This window comes from Drosophila biarmipes, unplaced genomic scaffold (genome assembly GCF_025231255.1).
Source record: "Drosophila biarmipes strain raj3 unplaced genomic scaffold, RU_DBia_V1.1 ptg000009l, whole genome shotgun sequence".
Taxonomy (NCBI): Eukaryota; Metazoa; Arthropoda; class Insecta; order Diptera; family Drosophilidae; genus Drosophila; species Drosophila biarmipes.
Genome location: NW_026114530.1, coordinates 3925239 through 3945681, shown reverse-complemented (window position 1 = coordinate 3945681; position 20443 = coordinate 3925239). Strand labels below are relative to the sequence as shown.

General features: G+C 38.4%; 2 protein-coding genes across 20 annotated transcripts in view; one reads left to right on the top strand and one right to left on the bottom strand.

Annotated features, from left to right (window-relative positions):
- Positions 1-508: 508 nt before the first annotated feature.
- Positions 509-17969, top strand: LOC122818584 (uncharacterized). 8 transcript variants are annotated; one of them, XR_007765173.1, is made up of 3 exons: positions 510-708; positions 768-896; positions 971-1652. XR_007765173.1 is itself a non-coding variant. In XM_050889978.1 (2 exons), the coding sequence occupies exons 1-2, from the start codon at positions 816-818 to the stop codon at positions 17504-17506; spliced, it is 300 nt and encodes a 99-aa protein (XP_050745935.1). In that variant the 5' UTR covers positions 509-815; the 3' UTR covers positions 17507-17969. The 8 variants fall into 8 exon arrangements, 5 of the variants coding, with proteins under 5 accessions (XP_050745935.1, XP_043948721.1, XP_043948722.1 ...); XR_007765172.1 differs by having other exon boundaries at positions 512-896; positions 971-1202; positions 1267-1652; XR_007765174.1 differs by lacking the exons at positions 510-708; positions 768-896; positions 971-1652 and adding exons at positions 16826-17025; positions 17085-17213; positions 17288-17969.
- The window catches only part of LOC108030717 (uncharacterized), a 60504-nt gene continuing 41848 nt past the window's right edge, over positions 1788-20443 (bottom strand). For 2 of the 12 annotated variants that reach the window (XM_050889969.1, XM_050889974.1), the window contains exon 6: positions 18130-18790. In XM_050889969.1, coding sequence (XP_050745926.1) covers positions 18725-18790 — 66 coding nt within the window. In that variant the 3' untranslated portion in view covers positions 18130-18724. Of the gene's footprint in view, positions 2418-2475; positions 2631-2686; positions 2784-18129; positions 18791-18848; positions 19004-19059; positions 19157-20443 lie in introns of those variants that run through there. The other 10 variants (XM_050889966.1, XM_050889968.1, XM_050889961.1 and 7 more) reach the window with 10 other exon arrangements.

The window sequence follows — 20443 nt, the reverse complement described above, 5'->3', positions numbered from 1 at the left end:
CAAAATCTGAACCTCTCAATGATAGAAAATACCGTTAAGTTCACACTATATCCATCCGCCCTGCGAACTACAGCTTGACCAGCTCCACATGATACGCAGCTTACTCCAGCTTTACGGGATACGCAGCTTAATCCAGCTTCACAGCATCCCACAGCTGATCCAGCTTCATAGGTACTCCGCTTACCCCAGTTACACAGGATACGCAGCTTCATCCAGCTTCATTGGATACCAAACATCGTCCAGCTCACAGTGTCAGCCGGATGACACAGGGCTCTTCGGCTTCATTAATTAAGAAAACAAGTCACACAAGAATCGACTTACCCAATCGACTTCTAGACAACCAAAATGAGCTACAAGGACAGATCCAACAGCTCATATAGAACTTTCGCAAGAATTCTGCCGAAAGACGCCACCGAGCCGGGAATTATTCATAATTAAACCAGTTGAGCGATCTTTGGCAGCAGTTCTGAGACCTAGATGCAGAAGGCTAGCAAGCAGCATTACCCCCTGGAAATGAGTAGGCCTCAAAATTTACAGCATCAAAGGAGCTGGTAGAGAAAAATCAGCAAAAATTCAAACAAAATATGGCGTTAGCAAGCGAAACTTAAAAGATACCTCGGCGGATCCAGAACAACCCAAAGGACCCGTTAGTCAAGCAAGTCAAGAGTGACTTATCGATTGGCGCAGTTATTCGTCAGCTACAGAGAAGTTACAAAGAATTAGAATCGTCTCTTTTTCTTGCTCAAATGCGCCAAGCATCACCACAGCTCTTCAACGCCACATGAGGGTCGCATGGGAATTATTGAGACAGTCCTATGATGATCTTTATAAAAAGCCTGGGGCAGACGGAGCGGGCACAGAAGAGGTCAATCGATTTCAGACCTTATACGAAGAATGTAATGTATATATGACCTCGCTTTGTAGAAAACGACTCTCTTATGAGCCTAAATCTGTCTTTACCATATTTCAGACCTTATGCGAAGTATATAATATGCCATTGCTTCGAGAAAACGACTCTCTAATGAGCCTAAATCTGGCTTTATCACAAATCAGTATTCCCGAGATTTATGGCGAATATCTAGATTGGCCCAGGTTTCACGATTTATTTTTGGAATTAGTGCATAATAAGACATACTCCGCCAGCCAGAGGCTGCATATTCTACAAGGCTCAATCCGCGGTGAAGAATGAAACGTTGTGATAGGTACATTTCAGTAAAATTTTTGTTGTCATAAAATGTAGGCGCTACAGATTTTCGCGGATTGCAGGGGTGGCACCCTGCTGAAACAAACTTGCGCTGCATAGGACATCCAGTAATCTGCATGCCAAATCTGAATGTTCTAGCTCTTATAGTTTCCAAGATCTCAGCGTTCATACGGACGGACGGAAAGACGGACAAGGTTAGATCGACTCGGCTAGTTATCCTGATCAAGAATATATATTCTTTATGGGGTCGGAAACGCTTCCTTTTACCTGTTACATACATTCTGACTAATCTACTATACTCTTTTATTCTACGAGTAACCGGCATAAAAATACTTAGAATGTATATATGAAAATGGAATCAATTTTTTGAAGCCTCTAAAGCAGGTATAATGTACCTCTAAACAAATAATTGATTTCAAAATAATTTTAATTAAACTGATGAACATTATTTGTGTAGTTTCTCATTTAATTTTACGTTTATTTATAATTATACCAACATTTCATGTTATTTTAGTGTAATTTAGATATGTTAATACGGCAAAAATTAATTTAAAAACATAAACTAAAAAAGTGTGTGTTAAAGTGTTCAAAGCAATTACGGAAGAAATCTTACGCGAATAACAATTCCGGCCAGTCGCTTACAATAATAGTACACAAAAGTGCTCTAATTGCTTTGGTAATAACACATTCCTTGGTTGTTTTGTAGACTTGTGACAACTCGTGTTAGTTATAAAATAAGGCTACGGAGCTCCCTCCACGCACACTTTAGTTGGGAATAGTTACGGATTTAATTAACAACCCAATTCTTAGAATATATATATAATAAATTGTTATATTCTTTAACTTACATACTAATGCATTACGCGTGAGTATACTTTTTTTAATACAGCAATAACTAGAAATGTGGAGTTAATTTTCGAAGTGACCATTATTTAGCTTTCGCATTAGAATTTACACAAGTATCGACAATCGTTACCGGCAAATCAGTGGTCACCGTAGCCATAGCTTTACGACGCTGACGTTTCATATCCAGCAACTGCTTTCTTTGCGCCTCGCGCTTTAATGATGCTGCCGAATTCTGTTGAAGATCCTTCGAGCCATTGATAATACCGTAGTTGTTCTTTCCGGTTGCTTTCACTTGCAAGACTTCAATTTTTTCGGATTTTATCGTTTTACCGATTACTGGGTCAATATTGGCTGACTCGGGCACACGCTTTGCAAAACACAGAACAATGATTTTTTCAAGTGAATAACAATTGTTGAGCACTAACCTTCCACTTGTTTGCTTTTAAGTTCTCAATATCAGCAAAAACAGAATCCAAGTGTTCCACCTGCAAGTAAACCAAGTCCCAGAATCCTTGTAAATCGTCAACTGTTGTTGGAAACTTATCCTCCAGCGAGCGATTGAGATTGTTGTGGCAAAGGCCTAGTATGTAAAAACCATAAGCGTCCGGCGGACACTGAACTATGCCAAACACCTACCCTCGAACTGTTTCATTTTCTGCGTTACCAGAAGGCGAGCCTTGCCCGATGCCGATCGTAGTAGCCCAAAGGTGTCTTCAGTGATATCAGGATTTGTCTGCGTAATATAAACAATAATACATATTATACAGCGTTAACCGTATTATACCGTACTATACAAAAGTGATACAGACAAATGTCACTTAAGTCGTCAAATCTACAATGTTCAAATTTTTTTATTTTTAAAAGCTTATGCCCTTATTTTTAATCAATTAAATAATCAAACAAAAACACCCCTTAACGAGGTAAGGGGTCGTGCAAATCGCGCAGCATCAACGTACAAAAGTTTTGATATCGAGTTTTTTGAGGAATAATGTTGGTTTATTCGACTTAAGAAATACACTTTTTAAAATGTTCTTATTCGGCACAATTCAATAAAATATTTCTTTGAATAAGAAGTTTTATTTATACCATTACATAATAATAACTTCATTGAGAAGTTTCCCACGCATACCCATAAAGTATATATTTTGTTGATCAGCATCACAAGACGAGTCAATCTTGAAATATCCGTCTGTCCGTTTCTACGCAAAATAGTCTCTCAAAAGTCGTATTTATATTACAAGTAGTATACGTATAGTCGAAACGAGCCGAATTGGACAACTATTTCGTATAGCTCACATAAGAATAATCAAAAAACTACTTTAAAAATATTAAAATAAAATTATTATGCTGGTGTTTTCATACCCTTGCAAAGAGTATAATGATTTCAGTCAGATGTTTGCAACGGCGTGAAGGAGACGTTTCCGACCCCATAAAGTTTTAAGTTAAAAGTTTGTTTCTATTATAAACACATAAGGCACTACACATTTTTTGGTAAGTCAATAGAAACAAACTTTTATCCGAAATGCCTATCATAAAAACAATAGGCACTACAGATTTTCGCGGAATGTGGTCGTTAGAGTGGCTGTTGCACCCCGCTCTTATAGTTTCCGAATCTCTGCGTTCATACGGACGGACGGACAGACGGACATGGCTAGATCGACTCGGCTAGTGATCCTGATCAAGAATATATACTTTATGAGGTCGGAAACGCTTCCTTCTACCTGTTACATACTTTCTGACGAATCTAGTTAAACCTTTTACTCTACGATTAACGGGTATAATAATACCCACCCTGTACTAATTATTAATGGTCAAGCGCAAATCCCAAATAAAGATGGAGAAAATCTGAGAATCCCAGGAAAATCCTATCAAAGTCTAAATGATAACATCCACCTAAAAACTAAGAATGACATCCGGTCGGAAACCATGCAGAAAACTCTGTTACTTCTGCTGGAAATAGTTGAGGACCCACAAATGGGTACCAACTCCTCCATTATTCACAACACAGACTACGTATCTCCCTCGATTAATTTTAAAAGAAAAGGGTATACATTTTTCCTACCATCCCGCACAGACCGGGATAACCTCTTTCACCAATCGCGAATGCCATCAAAATAAAAAAACAGAAGGACCAAGCTTAACATGCAAACGGGAGGGGATTACTCTCCTGGACAAAATATAAGTCTGTTTTCATCTAATGGAAGTCACGATAATAGAGTAGATCGTGGCACATGATAACAACCTTTGACTCAGACATCTTTTCATACAGTCAAGTAGATCTGAAACACCACAACTCCTACCCAACAAACTTGGTAAGTACCTTTAAATGCCGAAAATGTAGGTCCGAGATCGTCACTTATATCTGAATTAACACCATGTGAGTGCATGGCCACCGTAATATTGAGGGCAATCGCAAAGTATACGAGTTAGCAAGAAAAAAAATAACCGTCAATATCCATCGCGATAAGGAAAAGTGCCCATGGCTACCTGTGAACACCAACAACCAGTGGAGCAAAATCACATAATGCCACTTCCAAGCTCACATGGCTAAAGTGTAACCCGAAAAGAAACAAAGTTTCTTATCTGTCTGATTTGCGAGAAGAGAATCACATTCTCTTAGATTAGCTTAGCTCATATCCTTTTAAATGTTGCTGGTATCGGCCTCTGCTTTTTGGGCCGACTTAGCTTTCCAGTTTGGCAGAGCAGGCCTTACATTTATCTCATTTTTTTTCATCTTCCAATCTTTGTATCTCGACGTTCTCGTCCTTGTCTGGTTCGTCCTTATATTTTTCGTCTGATCGCAACTTTCTCTAGAGCTTTCATCGCCACCCGTTTCGCTTGAATCGTGACCAATCCTATCAGCAACCGGGAAAAGATCAGAAGCAGTTTTATCGTCTTCTAATGCATCACAATTATCTTCAAATAGACATCCCTTTTTTGACTACTAGTCTCGTAGTTCAATTGTACCTTCGGATGCCAAAAAGTACCAAACCATTGCATACTCCATTCTTTTCAGTAAAAACTTTCTTCCTATTCGCGGACCCTTGTCTAGAGCAACTGCAACAGAACCAAACACCATTTATATAAGGTTTCTTACCAGTTCACGCTTCCATTGGGGTCATGCAACTCGCTACGCTGGTTGGAGAACGTTTTGATAAGCACTCAAACTCTTTATTGACGAGTTCTCCTCCGTTGTCCGTGCAAAGACAGTAGTTTTCTACCTGCCTGCCGTTCAACCTCGTTCTTCTTGCGCAAGAAATACACAAAAATCGTCCTGGATTTGTATAAACGTCAGGAAATACTTTGATCCCACCAGCGATTGTGTGGGAAACATGCCACATATATCTGCATATAACAGCTCCAAAAGCTCTGTGGCTCTTTTGGCGGTAGCTGCTGGAAGCGGTAGTTGGTGGATTTTGCTAAGCATATAAGTCCTACACTTGACATCCTGTGGAAGAATCATATTTCCCACACCACTCACCATACCCTTTTTCACCGACAATTTCAACTGAAATTAGGCTAGTGCACTTCTTTGACAAATTTTTTAGGCCCACTGCGATGTTTAATGTAGTTGTCGCCAAAGCCTTTAGGTCTTGAGCACTCTAATCGACGCCTTCAGGAGCATTTGTAGCAGTCAAATCTCCAGACTTCTAGCCATTTTCGTCTGTCCGTCCGTCCGTCTTTCCGTATGAACGGTGATCGGCAACTATAAAAGCTAGAACAGTCAGACTTGGCATGCAGATTACTGGGCTTCCTGCGCAGCGCAAAGTTGATCAGCAGTGTGCCACGCCCTGTTTAACGCCCAAACGCAACTCGAACAAGGAAGAACGCTATAGTCGAGTGGATTGTGCGGATTGTGCTCGTTAGAATGGGCGCGGCACCATGCTGAAACAAATTTGCGCTGCACAAGACGGAACTTACATGCCATATTCAAACTTTCTAGCTTTTGCAGTTTCCGAGATTTCAGCGGACGGACGGACGGGGGTCGACGGATCAACTTGTCTAGTTATTCTGATATATACTTTATGGGGTCGGAAAAGTCTACTTCAATGCGTTGCAAACTTCTGACTGAAATCATTTCCATTCTTCGTTTTATGTTCGCAATATATCTATAAATTTAAATGTAACATACATTTTTGCCATGTCTAAATCGACGCGGCTTGTGATCCTGATTAATAATATATATACATTATGGGATCGGAAATGGTTTATTCTACCTTTTAAACACTTTCCGTCGTATCTAGTATACACTTTCACTCTACGAGTAACGGTTATAACTAGAAAATGTACATTATATGGTCCTGGCAACATTTTTTTAGGATAGGGTTTTTATTTTTGTTCTATATTTATGTATAAAACAAAAACTTCTGATTTAAAACTAAAACACCTCTTAACGTGGTAAGAATATAGTGACGATCGCAACATAAACAAACAAAAGATTCGAATTCAACTTTTGAGACGAAAATGCTCATGCAGTGTTAAATGTTCTGCACTAGTTAATGTTGCCATTTTTGTTGACTAATAATTTTAAAGGGTAACATTTTACAACAATTTTCAATATTTTACCCAACATTTGAGAAATTTTAAAAAATCAGCTAAAAAAAAATGGAATAAAAAAATGTTTGCCGATAATTTTTAAATAGTGGTATTTAAACAAATCATTTTAGAAAGGCGGATAAAATTCAAAGCACCTTTCCAATAACATGTAGTAGTAGTATACAAGTTACTGGTTACAAAAATGTAACTATTTATAGAAGTTTCTTCGTCAAACTAAGTAGTTTTTCGAAAAAAGGTAGAAGTTAAGTTTCTTTTATTAAGGTGTTTAACACTATCTTAAATTTCCAGGAGCTTTAAACAAAGTTCGGAATAACAATTTTAAAATGTGACTTTATGTAACATTGTATGCAACACGTAAAACGTGAGGAAGAGGTATACCCTTTAAAGCTTACCCGGAAATCGGTCACAGGCTTTCGAGAAACAGGAAGAAAGTTTTAAAAATATCGGAACAAAAAAACTGTTGTTCAGATTATGATATATATATGTTAGGAAAGCATAAAAGTTTTTCAAAATACCTTTTTAACGACATATAGCACAAGCCTGTTGCTGTAGTATTTCTCAAGTTCAAGCTCGTTAACATCATCTTAAATTTTCAGGACCTGTAAAAAGTGTGGATACGAACACAAAAAGGCCATAGCTCAGGCAGTGTTAGATGCTCTGAACTGGTAAATTTTGACAATTATGTTGAATAATAACTTTTACACGGTTAGTTTTAAAAGAATGTGTCGTATTTCAAAAATTAAAATCGTTAAAGCCGTTTTTGAGAAATCAGGAAAAAGGCTATAACAATCTTAATTAAAAAACGTCAGTTTGACCGAAACGTTATTTTAAACTAGCTAGTTTGGCTAGAAAACAGCTATAAATAACTTGTTTGAGTATACCCATGCGTCGTTAGAAAGGTATTTTTTCATTATTTTTTCTTAGTCTTTTTTCTGATTTCTCAATAACGGTTCTAACGATATAAAATTTTAAGGTGTATAGCCTTTGAGATTCCTTAACTTTTGGTATGCGACACAGTCTTGTAAAAATAACCGTTTCAAAGTTAGTAATCAACAAAATGACTACATTTACCAGTTCAGAGCATCCTACACTGCCTGAGCATTGACCTTTTTTTGTGCGAATCCAAACTCCATTTGAAACAGACAATGTAAGATGATGTTAAACAGCTTAATATAAAACATTAATTCTACCACTATTGGAAAAACTAGTAAAATTGGCGAGAAAACAGCTATTAATAACTAAATTTTGTAGACCTCTAACTTATGAACTACTAAAGCTGAAGGCTTGTACTATATGTCGTTAGAAAAGTATTTTAAAATACTTTGTTCGACATTTTTGAAACTTTTCTATTTCTCGTCCCAAAAATACTTATCGGTTGACCTAAAAAAATTTGCCACGCCCACTATTACGTTCACGAACTGTTTAAAAGCTCTAACCTTTTTGACGCCCACATAACATATACCGAAATAGCCGCAGGCGCTTTAGAATATTCCTTTGCTGCTTATATATCTCCATTTTCATTTTTTTCGCTAAAGCTGAGTAACGGGTATTTTGATAGTCGACTATGGCGCTCTTTCTTGTTTTAAAAATGTAATACAAGAGACCCGTATACCATAGACCATTGAATATCAAGATGCGTAACAAGTAAAAAAATGTACACAGGCGGTTTAATTTTTGCAAGCAAGACTCACACGAATGGAAGTCTAGAATGCTGCTGCGTTACTTTCTTCTCTCTCCCTCTCTCTTGCTATTTCGCTCACGACCCTCCGCGCTGTGAAACAGTCAAAATTCTATTTTTGTCTCAATTGTCGAATCTTAAATTATGTTGACGAAAAGGAATCTACCTAAAAGACGCATTCAATATAACATTCAAAGGTTCAATAAATAGATTAAAGCCTTACTGTTCAAAGACCCCCAGATATTTATTTATTTATGGCGAAGAATATTTAGCTTATTGCTACTTTTACATAACACAAACAATCAACCAAAACATCGATTGAGTATTATATAATAATCGATGATGTATTACATCAGCCTTTTTTTAAGCAATCAATTGATAAATGGGCTGAACACCATGGAGATTGTTTAAAACACCATGAACACCATTTTCATTTTATTTAATTTAAAAAAAGGTGAAGACCCCTTGCTGATTTTTGCAGAAGACCAAACGAAAATATACACCAACACAACCAAAGAGCTTTACACGGACACCGCACACTAGCAAAATTGAAAATCCGCATCGTTGTATGGCCGTTACTCATCTTGTAGTTTATATTATCTTTAGTCCTATAAGATGCGCTTGTACCGTGTACACTGTACAATAGGGCGGTCCACATTTGTATGGAAGTTATTAAGGTTATTATTATATACCATAAGAAATTTGTTATTGGTTTTTTCTGTCGTTTGCTCGATTCGTTAACGCTGCACCAAATTTATATTGCGCGACTACCCGTGACCCAAGAAAAAGCATTACATCTTATTGAGAGAAATCGGACAACTTTATTGTTTCGCTGTCGTGGGGGACCCGTTTTTCCCAATGTGAAACAAAGATATTAATTTAATGTATGTAAATACATAATATGTGAGGGCGGAGTGGAATACCCTTTTGACACCAAATGGTAACTAGCATTTGTGTTACATCTTTGGCGCTTTTCAACAGTTTTTTCGGCAAATCTAGTCCATTAGAGGACAAAAGATAATACGATGTTTTGGACGCTCGAAGACTGGCCTGGACCGCCCCTCGCTCAAATGGTCATATTTTTTTTAAGTTTTTGTCCGATTGACATGATATTTCAACACATTCTTAAAATGTTGTACATAAATAAAAAAATTAGACTGGAAACTTTACAGACATAATGTTTGGGGCGGTCTTAATTAAATTAAATGAGCATATTAAAAATGCTAATGCGATGCTAAGCCTATATATACATATCTATCTCAAGAACCCACAATGGTACCAAAATAATTTTCAGTTCACAATTCCTATTACTATCAGATATTTGACGTTAGAGTCAAAGTTTATATTTGTTGGGCTGTTCGCAGAGGTATGGAAGTAAGTGTTAACAATATTTTGTTTACTCACAGACAAGGCGTCAGCAGACGCATTTGTTCGTCTTTTAGTATGTGGAGAAAGTAGTTTCCGTCCTTGACAGCTTCAGACAATTTTTTTTCAGCGCTAATGTATTCCTCTGGGGTCAAAGCGACTAGTTGCGCGGGTTTATGGTCGACTTCATCAATGGGCCCAAAATCTGGTCTCAACTCAGATCCCTGTACCGCAGGTACGATGCCAGATCGAGCGCAGCCTCTTTTTGGCGACACAGCTGGCAATTGCGCCCGGAACTCGACACTAAGGTGCTTGAAAACCGGCAGCTCTATATTTCCGCTTGAATCTGAAAGAAAATGGTCGGCCATTCGAGCTGTTGCATTTTGTAAGCAGTTATGTCGTAGTTTTTTTCGAAACTCCCCGTAGTCCTTACTAGGGGAAAGCTGTTTGACCTTCCCCGCCAATTCCGAGTCCTGTGGGGATTCCATTTCGCGCTGTCTTATTTCTGACCGCACTGCCCCATGAGATGACAACGATATGTGTTTTTTGGGGCTGTAGAAGCCCTGTGCCAGAGCGCCCGGCCCGTAAAGACGTTCCACTCTCTGCTTTATGAAGCTACCATTTTCATTGCTGTGGGCAGATTCCATACCGTTAACACCGTTGAAGTCGTTAGTATTGTTGGACTCAACAACTTGTATACTACTACTACATGTTATTGGAAAGGTGCTTTGAATTTTATACGACTTTCTAAAATGATTTGTTTAAATACCACTATTTAAAAATTATCGGCAAACATTTTTTTATTCCATTTTTTTTTAGCTGATTTTTTAAAATTTCTCAAATGTTGGGTAAAATATTGAAAATTGTTGTAAAATGTTACCCTTTAAAATTATTAGTCAACAAAAATGGCAACATTAACTAGTGCAGAACATTTAACACTGCATGAGCATTTTCGTCTCAAAAGTTGAATTCAAATCTTTTGTTTGTTTATGTTGCGATCGTCACTATATTCTTACCACGTTAAGAGGTGTTTTAGTTTTAAATCAGAAGTTTTTGTTTTATACATAAATATACATAAATATAGAACAAAAATAAAAACCCTATCCTAAAAAAATGTTGCCAGGACCATATAATGTACATTTTCTAGTTATAACCGTTACTCGTAGAGTGAAAGTGTATACTAGATACGACGGAAAGTGTTTAAAAGGTAGAATAAACCATTTCCGATCCCATAATGTATATATATTATTAATCAGGATCACAAGCCGCGTCGATTTAGGCATGGCAAAAATGTATGTTACATTTAAATTTATAGATATATTGCGAACATAAAACGAAGAATGGAAATGATTTCAGTCAGAAGTTTGCAACGCATTGAAGTAGACTTTTCCGACCCCATAAAGTATATATCAGAATAACTAGACAAGTTGATCCGTCGACCCCCGTCCGTCCGTCCGCTGAAATCTCGGAAACTGCAAAAGCTAGAAAGTTTGAATATGGCATGTAAGTTCCGTCTTGTGCAGCGCAAATTTGTTTCAGCATGGTGCCGCGCCCATTCTAACGAGCACAATCCGCACAATCCACTCGACTATAGCGTTCTTCCTTGTTCGAGTTGCAGTCATCTTTGCTTGCTGGGCAGCGTATGGAGGCATGAAGCTGTCCACAAACTACTCATGCAGACATTTTATAGCCATATTCTTGGCAGTTCGCGTATTGTACCGGTCCATTGCGTTTGTGCGGTTCCTCAACTGCAATTCTGCGGTTCTCCTTTCTTGTTCTAGCATGAAAACGGTGGCCGGCACATATTTGTGCGTTTTGTAGGCGTTAGACTGGGTGTGGCAAAATGTTTTTGGAATCAAACGATAGGTGATGACGAAACAAATATATTTCAGATAAAATTTCATTTCTAGCATTAAAGCTTCAGACACTACCGTCTTTCGCGAATTTTGGGCGTTAAACAGGGCGTGGCACACTGCTGATCAACTTTGCGCTGCGCAGGAAGCCCAGTAATCTGCATGCCAAGTCTGACTGTTCTAGCTTTTATAGTTGCCGATCACCGTTCATACGGAAAGACGGACGGACGGACAGACGAAAATGGCTAGAAGTCTGGAGATTTGACTGCTACAAATGCTCCTGAAGGCGTCGATTAGAGTGCTCAAGACCTAAAGGCTTTGGCGACAACTACATTAAACATCGCAGTGGGCCTAAAAAATTTGTCAAAGAAGTGCACTAGCCTAATTTCAGTTGAAATTGAAATTGTCGGTGAAAAAGGGTATGGTGAGTGGTGTGGGAAATATGATTCTTCCACAGGATGTCAAGTGTAGGACTTATATGCTTAGCAAAATCCACCAACTACCGCTTCCAGCAGCTACCGCCAAAAGAGCCACAGAGCTTTTGGAGCTGTTACATGCAGATATATGTGGCATGTTTCCCACACAATCGCTGGTGGGATCAAAGTATTTCCTGACTTTATACAAATCCAGGACGATTTTTGTGTATTTCTTGCGCAAGAAGAACGAGGTTGAACGGCAGGCAGGTAGAAAACTACTGTCTTTGCACGGACAACGGAGGAGAACTCGTCAACAAAGAGTTTGAGTGCTTATCAAAACGTTCTCCAACCAGCGTAGCGAGTTGCATGACCCCAATGGAAGCGTGAACTGGTAAGAAACCTTATATAAATGGTGTTTGGTTCTGTTGCAGTTGCTCTAGACAAGGGTCCGCGAATAGGAAGAAAGTTTTTACTGAAAAGAATGGAGTATGCAATGGCTTGGTACTTTTTGGCATCCGAAGGTTATCGCCTGTACAATTGAACTACGAGACTAGTAGTCAAAAAAGGGATGTCTATTTGAAGATAATTGTGATGCATTAGAAGACGATAAAACTGCTTCTGATCTTTTCCCGGTTGCTGATAGGATTGGTCACGATTCAAGCGAAACGGGTGGCGATGAAAGCTCTAGAGAAAGTTGCGATCAGACGAAAAATATAAGGACGAACCAGACAAGGACGAGAACGTCGAGATACAAAGATTGGAAGATGAAAAAAAATGAGATAAATGTAAGGCCTGCTCTGCCAAACTGGAAAGCTAAGTCGGCCCAAAAAGCAGAGGCCGATACCAGCAACATTTAAAAGGATATGAGCTAAGCTAATCTAAGAGAATGTGATTCTCTTCTCGCAAATCAGACAGATAAGAAACTTTGTTTCTTTTCGGGTTACACTTTAGCCATGTGAGCTTGGAAGTGGCATTATGTGATTTTGCTCCACTGGTTGTTGGTGTTCACAGGTAGCCATGGGCACTTTTCCTTATCGCGATGGATATTGACGGTTATTTTTTTTCTTGCTAACTCGTATACCTTGCGATTGCCCTCAATATTACGGTGGCCATGCACTCACATGGTGTTAATTCAGATATAAGTGACGATCTCGGACCTACATTTTCGGCATTTAAAGGTACTTACCAAGTTTGTTGGGTAGGAGTTGTGGTGTTTCAGATCTACTTGACTGTATGAAAAGATGTCTGAGTCAAAGGTTGTTATCATGTGCCACGATCTACTCTATTATCGTGACTTCCATTAGATGAAAACAGACTTATATTTTGTCCAGGAGAGTAATCCCCTTCCGTTTGCATGTTAAGCTTGGTCCTTCTGTTTTTTTATTTTGATGGCATTCGCGATTGGTGAAAGAGGTTATCCCGGTCTGTGCGGGATGGTAGGAAAAATGTATACCCTTTTCTTTTAAAATTAATCGAGGGAGATACATAGTCTGTTTTGTGAATAATGGAGTTTTAATTTGTTTGTATGGTAAAAGCTATTTGGACTGTCGTCTAGGCTGCTACTTCGCCACCAGGTCCACAGAATCAGGGTCAATGATGGCTGCAGAGAGCTTGAGGAAGTTTCCCGTGCTTAAGAACTACCACGTTGTCCGCGGAAGCTACCTCCCTTGTACCAGGTTTCCCCAGAAGAGGAGTTGGTACCCATTTGTGGATCCTCAACTATTTCCAGCAGAAGTAACAGAGTTTTCTGCATGGTTTCTCTCTTGTTTTCCGTTTTGAACTTTGGCCGTGTGAGGATCGTTCTCGCTTAAACATATTTTCATCAGTGTTTGAACCAAACCCAGATTTCTACCAAAGCCAAAATCGTTAAAAATATCAGACATCCCCAGGCTTTTTGAAGGTTTTCTTTCACCAGGCAACCACGGCAACCTTGCCGTTGAATAAACAAAGAGAATTCTGGGAAATCGAGATACTCCTTCTGGTGGTTCTTGTTTTCCTGGAATCGTGCGAAATTCTTGGAAGTTGAGATACTCCTTCCCTTGGTTCCTGTTTTTCTGGAATCGTGCGAAATTCTTGGAAGTCGAGATACTCCTTCCCTTGGTTCCTGTTTTTCTGGAAAAAGTCTCTAAAGCGCATCAAGGTGATCATCAGCGTCGAGAAACTTCTCAGAAGTCAAGTTACTCCATCTCGTGGTTTCAGTTTTCCTGGAAAAAGTCCATAAAGCGCACCATCGGGATCGTCGGAAGTTTCATCAGCTTTTCTTAGTGCACCCTGTATCACAAATACATACACTCAACAGTGCAATCCTCTGCTGAAAGTGCACAAGTGGGCAGCCCCACGCCTGTTATTAATTCTAGTTAAAGCAACATAATTTAAATTTAAAATTTTTAAATTCCTATAAACTTAAAATTTAATTAAACAACTAAATTTAAAGTAAAAGTAAATTTAAAGTAAAGTTAAAGAAGTAAAGTGATTTAAATTATCCCGAATACAAATAATTTGTAATGCAGTAAGCTATCTCGAAATGAAAGCAAGTGTTTGAGCCCTTGGAAGTGTTTTTCCCAATTCTTTCTACAGTCAATTAAAATGCAGTTTTACAATTTATAAACAAAATTACAGCCAATAATACAACAAATTGAAAGCGCTTTCAACGTTGGATATGGTGGGTAAATGATCGGCTCCGGTCGTCATGCTACATATTTTGATTGACTGTTTATAATTAAATTCCAATATTCTTAATAATATAAAAGAAATTCCCCTTTCGATTTTGCTCATTCAAATTTGATCAGTTAAATTTAATAATAAAAATTAATGTTTAAATTTGGATAGCCTTTATTTGATTCGATATGACTTTAGCATACAACTTTATATGATACCCAACTTTGTAACTTTAATGATTATTATTACCTTTTTATATTTATTAAACCTATTAAAAACATGAATTGCTAAATTTCTTTACTAATGGAAGCTTGCATCAATGAAGATGTGGTTAGGAGTTAGGCGTGTGTCAAAGGGATCACCAACCTCTGTCAGGTTATGCGGCTGCGGTGATCATGGCAGGGTGGGCAATGTCAGCGGCAAGTAACATCATCGCTGCTGACACTCACACACATACATCAGCTGTTGCCATTCCATCTAGGCAGCACTCTCCTTTTCAGGTATTCCTTCCCTCATTATCCCACTACTAATTATGTCCTCCTACAATTTTACCTCAATGTCAGTTCGCACGCGAATTAAAATAGGATATTGTATATACATATGCGATCAAGTAGCACTGTGGATCAAATTGGAAACTCACTCCCTTTACCGACGAAAAACAATGAGCCGGAACGAGCGCTTGACCCACTTGTAGCTACACCCACCATCTTTCGCTGCTGCTAGAATCATTAGTGATAAGCTACATTCTAACATATCAATCTCAATATCAATTTAATACGAAAGAATTTAAGTTTGACATGACAGCATATCAGTTTGATACGAAAGCATATCAGTTTTATATTGAACAATTCTTCGATCTTCCGAACGCTGTAGTCGAGTGACTTGACTATCAGATACCCGTTACTCAGCTTGAGGAAGAAAATAAAAATGGAAATGTATAAGTAGAAAAGAAATATTGTAATGCGCCACCTACCGGCTATTTTGGTATTTGCTAAGGGGCGGCAGACAGTTTTAAGCGTTAAAGCCCTTTGGGGGCGTTAGAGTGGGCGTGGCAAACATTTTATGTCAATCGAAAGGCTTAAATGAAACAAATAACTTTAGCAAAAAAAAATTCTAGCTCGACAACTGTAGCACAGTTTTGGGCGGTTTGTGAGCGTTAAAGTGGGCATCCCGGTGAAAAAATCTTGCGCTGCGTAGGAAGCCAAGGAATCTGCATGCCAAGTTTGACTGTTTCAGCTTTTGTAGTTTCCGAGATCTCAGCGTTCATACGCACGGACAAACAGACGGACAGACGATCAGACAGACATACAGACAGAAGGTCAGACGGACATGGCGAAACGCTTCCTTTAACCTGTTACATACCTTCTGAAGAATCTTGTAAACCCGTTTACTCTACGAGTAACTGGTATAAAGGTACCATACTGGTATTAAAAATAACACCATTTGATCACTAATTTGATATGTACGCATATCAATCTGGGATGAAAAATACCATGTTGATATGTTTGAAAATATGAATGTAATAGGGCAACTTAAGGAATCAAAATTGATATGCAAAAATACCCGATTGATTACCAGTTTTGGTATTTTATATTCTCTGTGTACCATCACCGTCCATCTATTGTCCTACCATCAAAGCGTCCCCTTGCCAGCGCCAAGGCTTCGGTTGGGCACAAACATTGGTGACCCCTACGTGATCGTTTACCAACAAAGGATTACATTCCAGCGACCCCTTCCAACCAAAATCTGAACCTCTCAATGATAGAAAATACCGTTAAGTTCACACTATATCCATCCGCCCTGCGAACTACAGCTTGACCAGCTCCACATGATACGCAGCTTACTCCAGCTTTACGGGATACGCAGCTTAATCCAGCTTCACAGCATCCCACAGCTGATCCAGCTTCATAGGTACTCCGCTTACCCCACCAACACAGGATACGCAGCTTCATCCAGCTTCATTGGATACCAAACATCGTCCAGCTCACAGTGTCAGCCGGATGACACAGGGCTCTTCGGCTTCATTAATTAAGAAAACAAGTCACACAAGAATCGACTTACCCAATCGACTTCTAGACAACCAAAATGAGCTACAAGGACAGATCCAACAGCTCATATAGAACTTTCGCAAGAATTCTGCCGAAAGACGCCACCGAGCCGGGAATTATTCATAATTAAACCAGTTGAGCGATCTTTGGCAGCAGTTCTGAGACCTAGATGCAGAAGGCTAGCAAGCAGCATTACCCCCTGGAAATGAGTAGGCCTCAAAATTTACAGCATCAAAGGAGCTGGTAGAGAAAAATCAGCAAAAATTCAAACAAAATATGGCGTTAGCAAGCGAAACTTAAAAGATACCTCGGCGGATCCAGAACAACCCAAAGGACCCGTTAGTCAAGCAAGTCAAGAGTGACTTATCGATTGGCGCAGTTATTCGTCAGCTACAGAGAAGTTACAAAGAATTAGAATCGTCTCTTTTTCTTGCTCAAATGCGCCAAGCATCACCACAGCTCTTCAACGCCACATGAGGGTCGCATGGGAATTATTGAGACAGTCCTATGATGATCTTTATAAAAAGCCTGGGGCAGACGGAGCGGGCACAGAAGAGGTCAATCGATTTCAGACCTTATACGAAGAATGTAATGTATATATGACCTCGCTTTGTAGAAAACGACTCTCTTATGAGCCTAAATCTGTCTTTACCATATTTCAGACCTTATGCGAAGTATATAATATGCCATTGCTTCGAGAAAACGACTCTCTAATGAGCCTAAATCTGGCTTTATCACAAATCAGTATTCCCGAGATTTATGGCGAATATCTAGATTGGCCCAGGTTTCACGATTTATTTTTGGAATTAGTGCATAATAAGACATACTCCGCCAGCCAGAGGCTGCATATTCTACAAGGCTCAATCCGCGGTGAAGAATGAAACGTTGTGATAGGTACATTTCAGTAAAATTTTTGTTGTCATAAAATGTAGGCGCTACAGATTTTCGCGGATTGCAGGGGTGGCACCCTGCTGAAACAAACTTGCGCTGCATAGGACATCCAGTAATCTGCATGCCAAATCTGAATGTTCTAGCTCTTATAGTTTCCAAGATCTTAGCGTTCATACGGACGGACGGAAAGACGGACAAGGTTAGATCGACTCGGCTAGTTATCCTGATCAAGAATATATATTCTTTATGGGGTCGGAAACGCTTCCTTTTACCTGTTACATACATTCTGACTAATCTACTATACTCTTTTATTCTACGAGTAACCGGCATAAAAATACTTAGAATGTATATATGAAAATGGAATCAATTTTTTGAAGCCTCTAAAGCAGGTATAATGTACCTCTAAACAAATAATTGATTTCAAAATAATTTTAATTAAACTGATGAACATTATTTGTGTAGTTTCTCATTTAATTTTACGTTTATTTATAATTATACCAACATTTCATGTTATTTTAGTGTAATTTAGATATGTTAATACGGCAAAAATTAATTTAAAAACATAAACTTATGTATTATTGTCCTAAATTATTATTACAGAAAAATAAAAATGTCTTTTTTAAATGTTTATTGTTTATAATTAAAGTGTTCAAAGCAATTACGGAAGAAATCTTACGCGAATAACAATTCCGGCCAGTCGCTTACAATAATAGTACACAAAAGTGCTCTAATTGCTTTGGTAATAACACATTCCTTGGTTGTTTTGTAGACTTGTGACAACTCGTGTTAGTTATAAAATAAGGCTACGGAGCTCCCTCCACGCACACTTTAGTTGGGAATAGTTACGGATTTAATTAACAACCCAATTCTTAGAATATATATAATAAATTGTTATATTCTTTAACTTACATACTAATGCATTACGCGTGAGTATACTTTTTTTAATACAGCAATAACTAGAAATGTGGAGTTAATTTTCGAAGTGACCATTATTTAGCTTTCGCATTAGAATTTACACAAGTATCGACAATCGTTACCGGCAAATCAGTGGTCACCGTAGCCATAGCTTTACGACGCTGACGTTTCATTTCCAGCAACTGCTTTCTTTGCGCCTCGCGCTTTAATGATGCTGCCGAATTCTGTTGAAGATCCTTCGAGCCATTGATAATACCGTAGTTGTTCTTTCCGGTTGCTTTCACTTGCAAGACTTAAATTTTTTCGGATTTTATCGTTTTACCGATTACTGGGTCAATATTGGCTGACTCGGGCACACGCTTTGCAAAACACAGAACAATGATTTTTTCAAGTGAATAACAATTGTTGAGCACTAACCTTCCACTTGTTTGCTTTTAAGTTCTCAATATCAGCAAAAACAGAATCCAAGTGTTCCACCTGCAAGTAAACCAAGTCCCAGAATCCTTGTAAATCGTCAACTGTTGTTGGAAACTTATCCTCCAGCGAGCGATTGAGATTGTTGTGGCAAAGGCCTAGTATGTAAAAACCATAAGCGTCCGGCGGACACTGAACTATGCCAAACACCTACCCTCGAACTGTTTCATTTTCTGCGTTACCAGAAGGCGAGCCTTGCCCGATGCCGATCGTAGTAGCCCAAAGGTGTCTTCAGTGATATCAGGATTTGTCTGCGTAATATAAACAATAATACATATTATACAGCGTTAACCGTATTATACCGTACTATACAAAAGTGATACAGACAAATGTCACTTAAGTCGTCAAATCTACAATGTTCAAATTTTTTTATTTTTAAAAGCTTATGCCCTTATTTTTAATCAATTAAATAATCAAACAAAAACACCCCTTAACGAGGTAAGGGGTCGTGCAAATCGCGCAGCATCAACGTACAAAAGTTTTGATATCGAGTTTTTTGAGGAATAATGTTGGTTTATTCGACTTAAGAAATACACTTTTTAAAATGTTCTTATTCGGCACAATTCAATAAAATATTTCTTTGAATAAGAAGTTTTATTTATACCATTACATAATAATAACTTCATTGAGAAGTTTCCCACGCATACCCAGAAAGTATATATTTTGTTGATCAGCATCACAAGACGAGTCAATCTTGAAATATCCGTCTGTCCGTTTCTACGCAAAATAGTCTCTCAAAAGTCGTATTTATATTACAAGTAGTATACGTATAGTCGAAACGAGCCGAATTGGACAACTATTTCGTATAGCTCACATAAGAATAATCAAAAAACTACTTTAAAAATATTAAAATAAAATTATTATGCTGGTGTTTTCATACCCTTGCAAAGAGTATAATGATTTCAGTCAGATGTTTGCAACGGCGTGAAGGAGACGTTTCCGACCCCATAAAGTTTTAAGTTAAAAGTTTGTTTCTATTATAAACACATAAGGCACTACACATTTTTTGGTAAGTCAATAGAAACAAACTTTTATCCGAAATGCCTATCATAAAAACAATAGGCACTACAGATTTTCGCGGAATGTGGTCGTTAGAGTGGGTGTTGCACCCCGCTCTTATAGTTTCCGAATCTCTGCGTTCATACGGACGGACGGACAGACGGACATGGCTAGATCGACTCGGCTAGTGATCCTGATCAAGAATATATACTTTATGAGGTCGGAAACGCTTCCTTCTACCTGTTACATACTTTCTGACGAATCTAGTTTAACCTTTTACTCTACGATTAACGGGTATAATAATACCCACCCTGTACTAATTATTAATGGTTAATCAAAGTCTAAATGATAACATCCACCTAAAAACTAAGAATGACACCCGGTCGGAAACCATGCAGAAAACTCTGTTACTTCTGCTGGAAATAGTTGAGGACCCACAAATGGGTACCAACTCCTCTTCTGGGGAAACCTGGTACAAGGGAGGTAGCTTCCGCGGACAACGTGGTAGTTCTTAAGCACGGGAAACTTCCTCAAGCTCT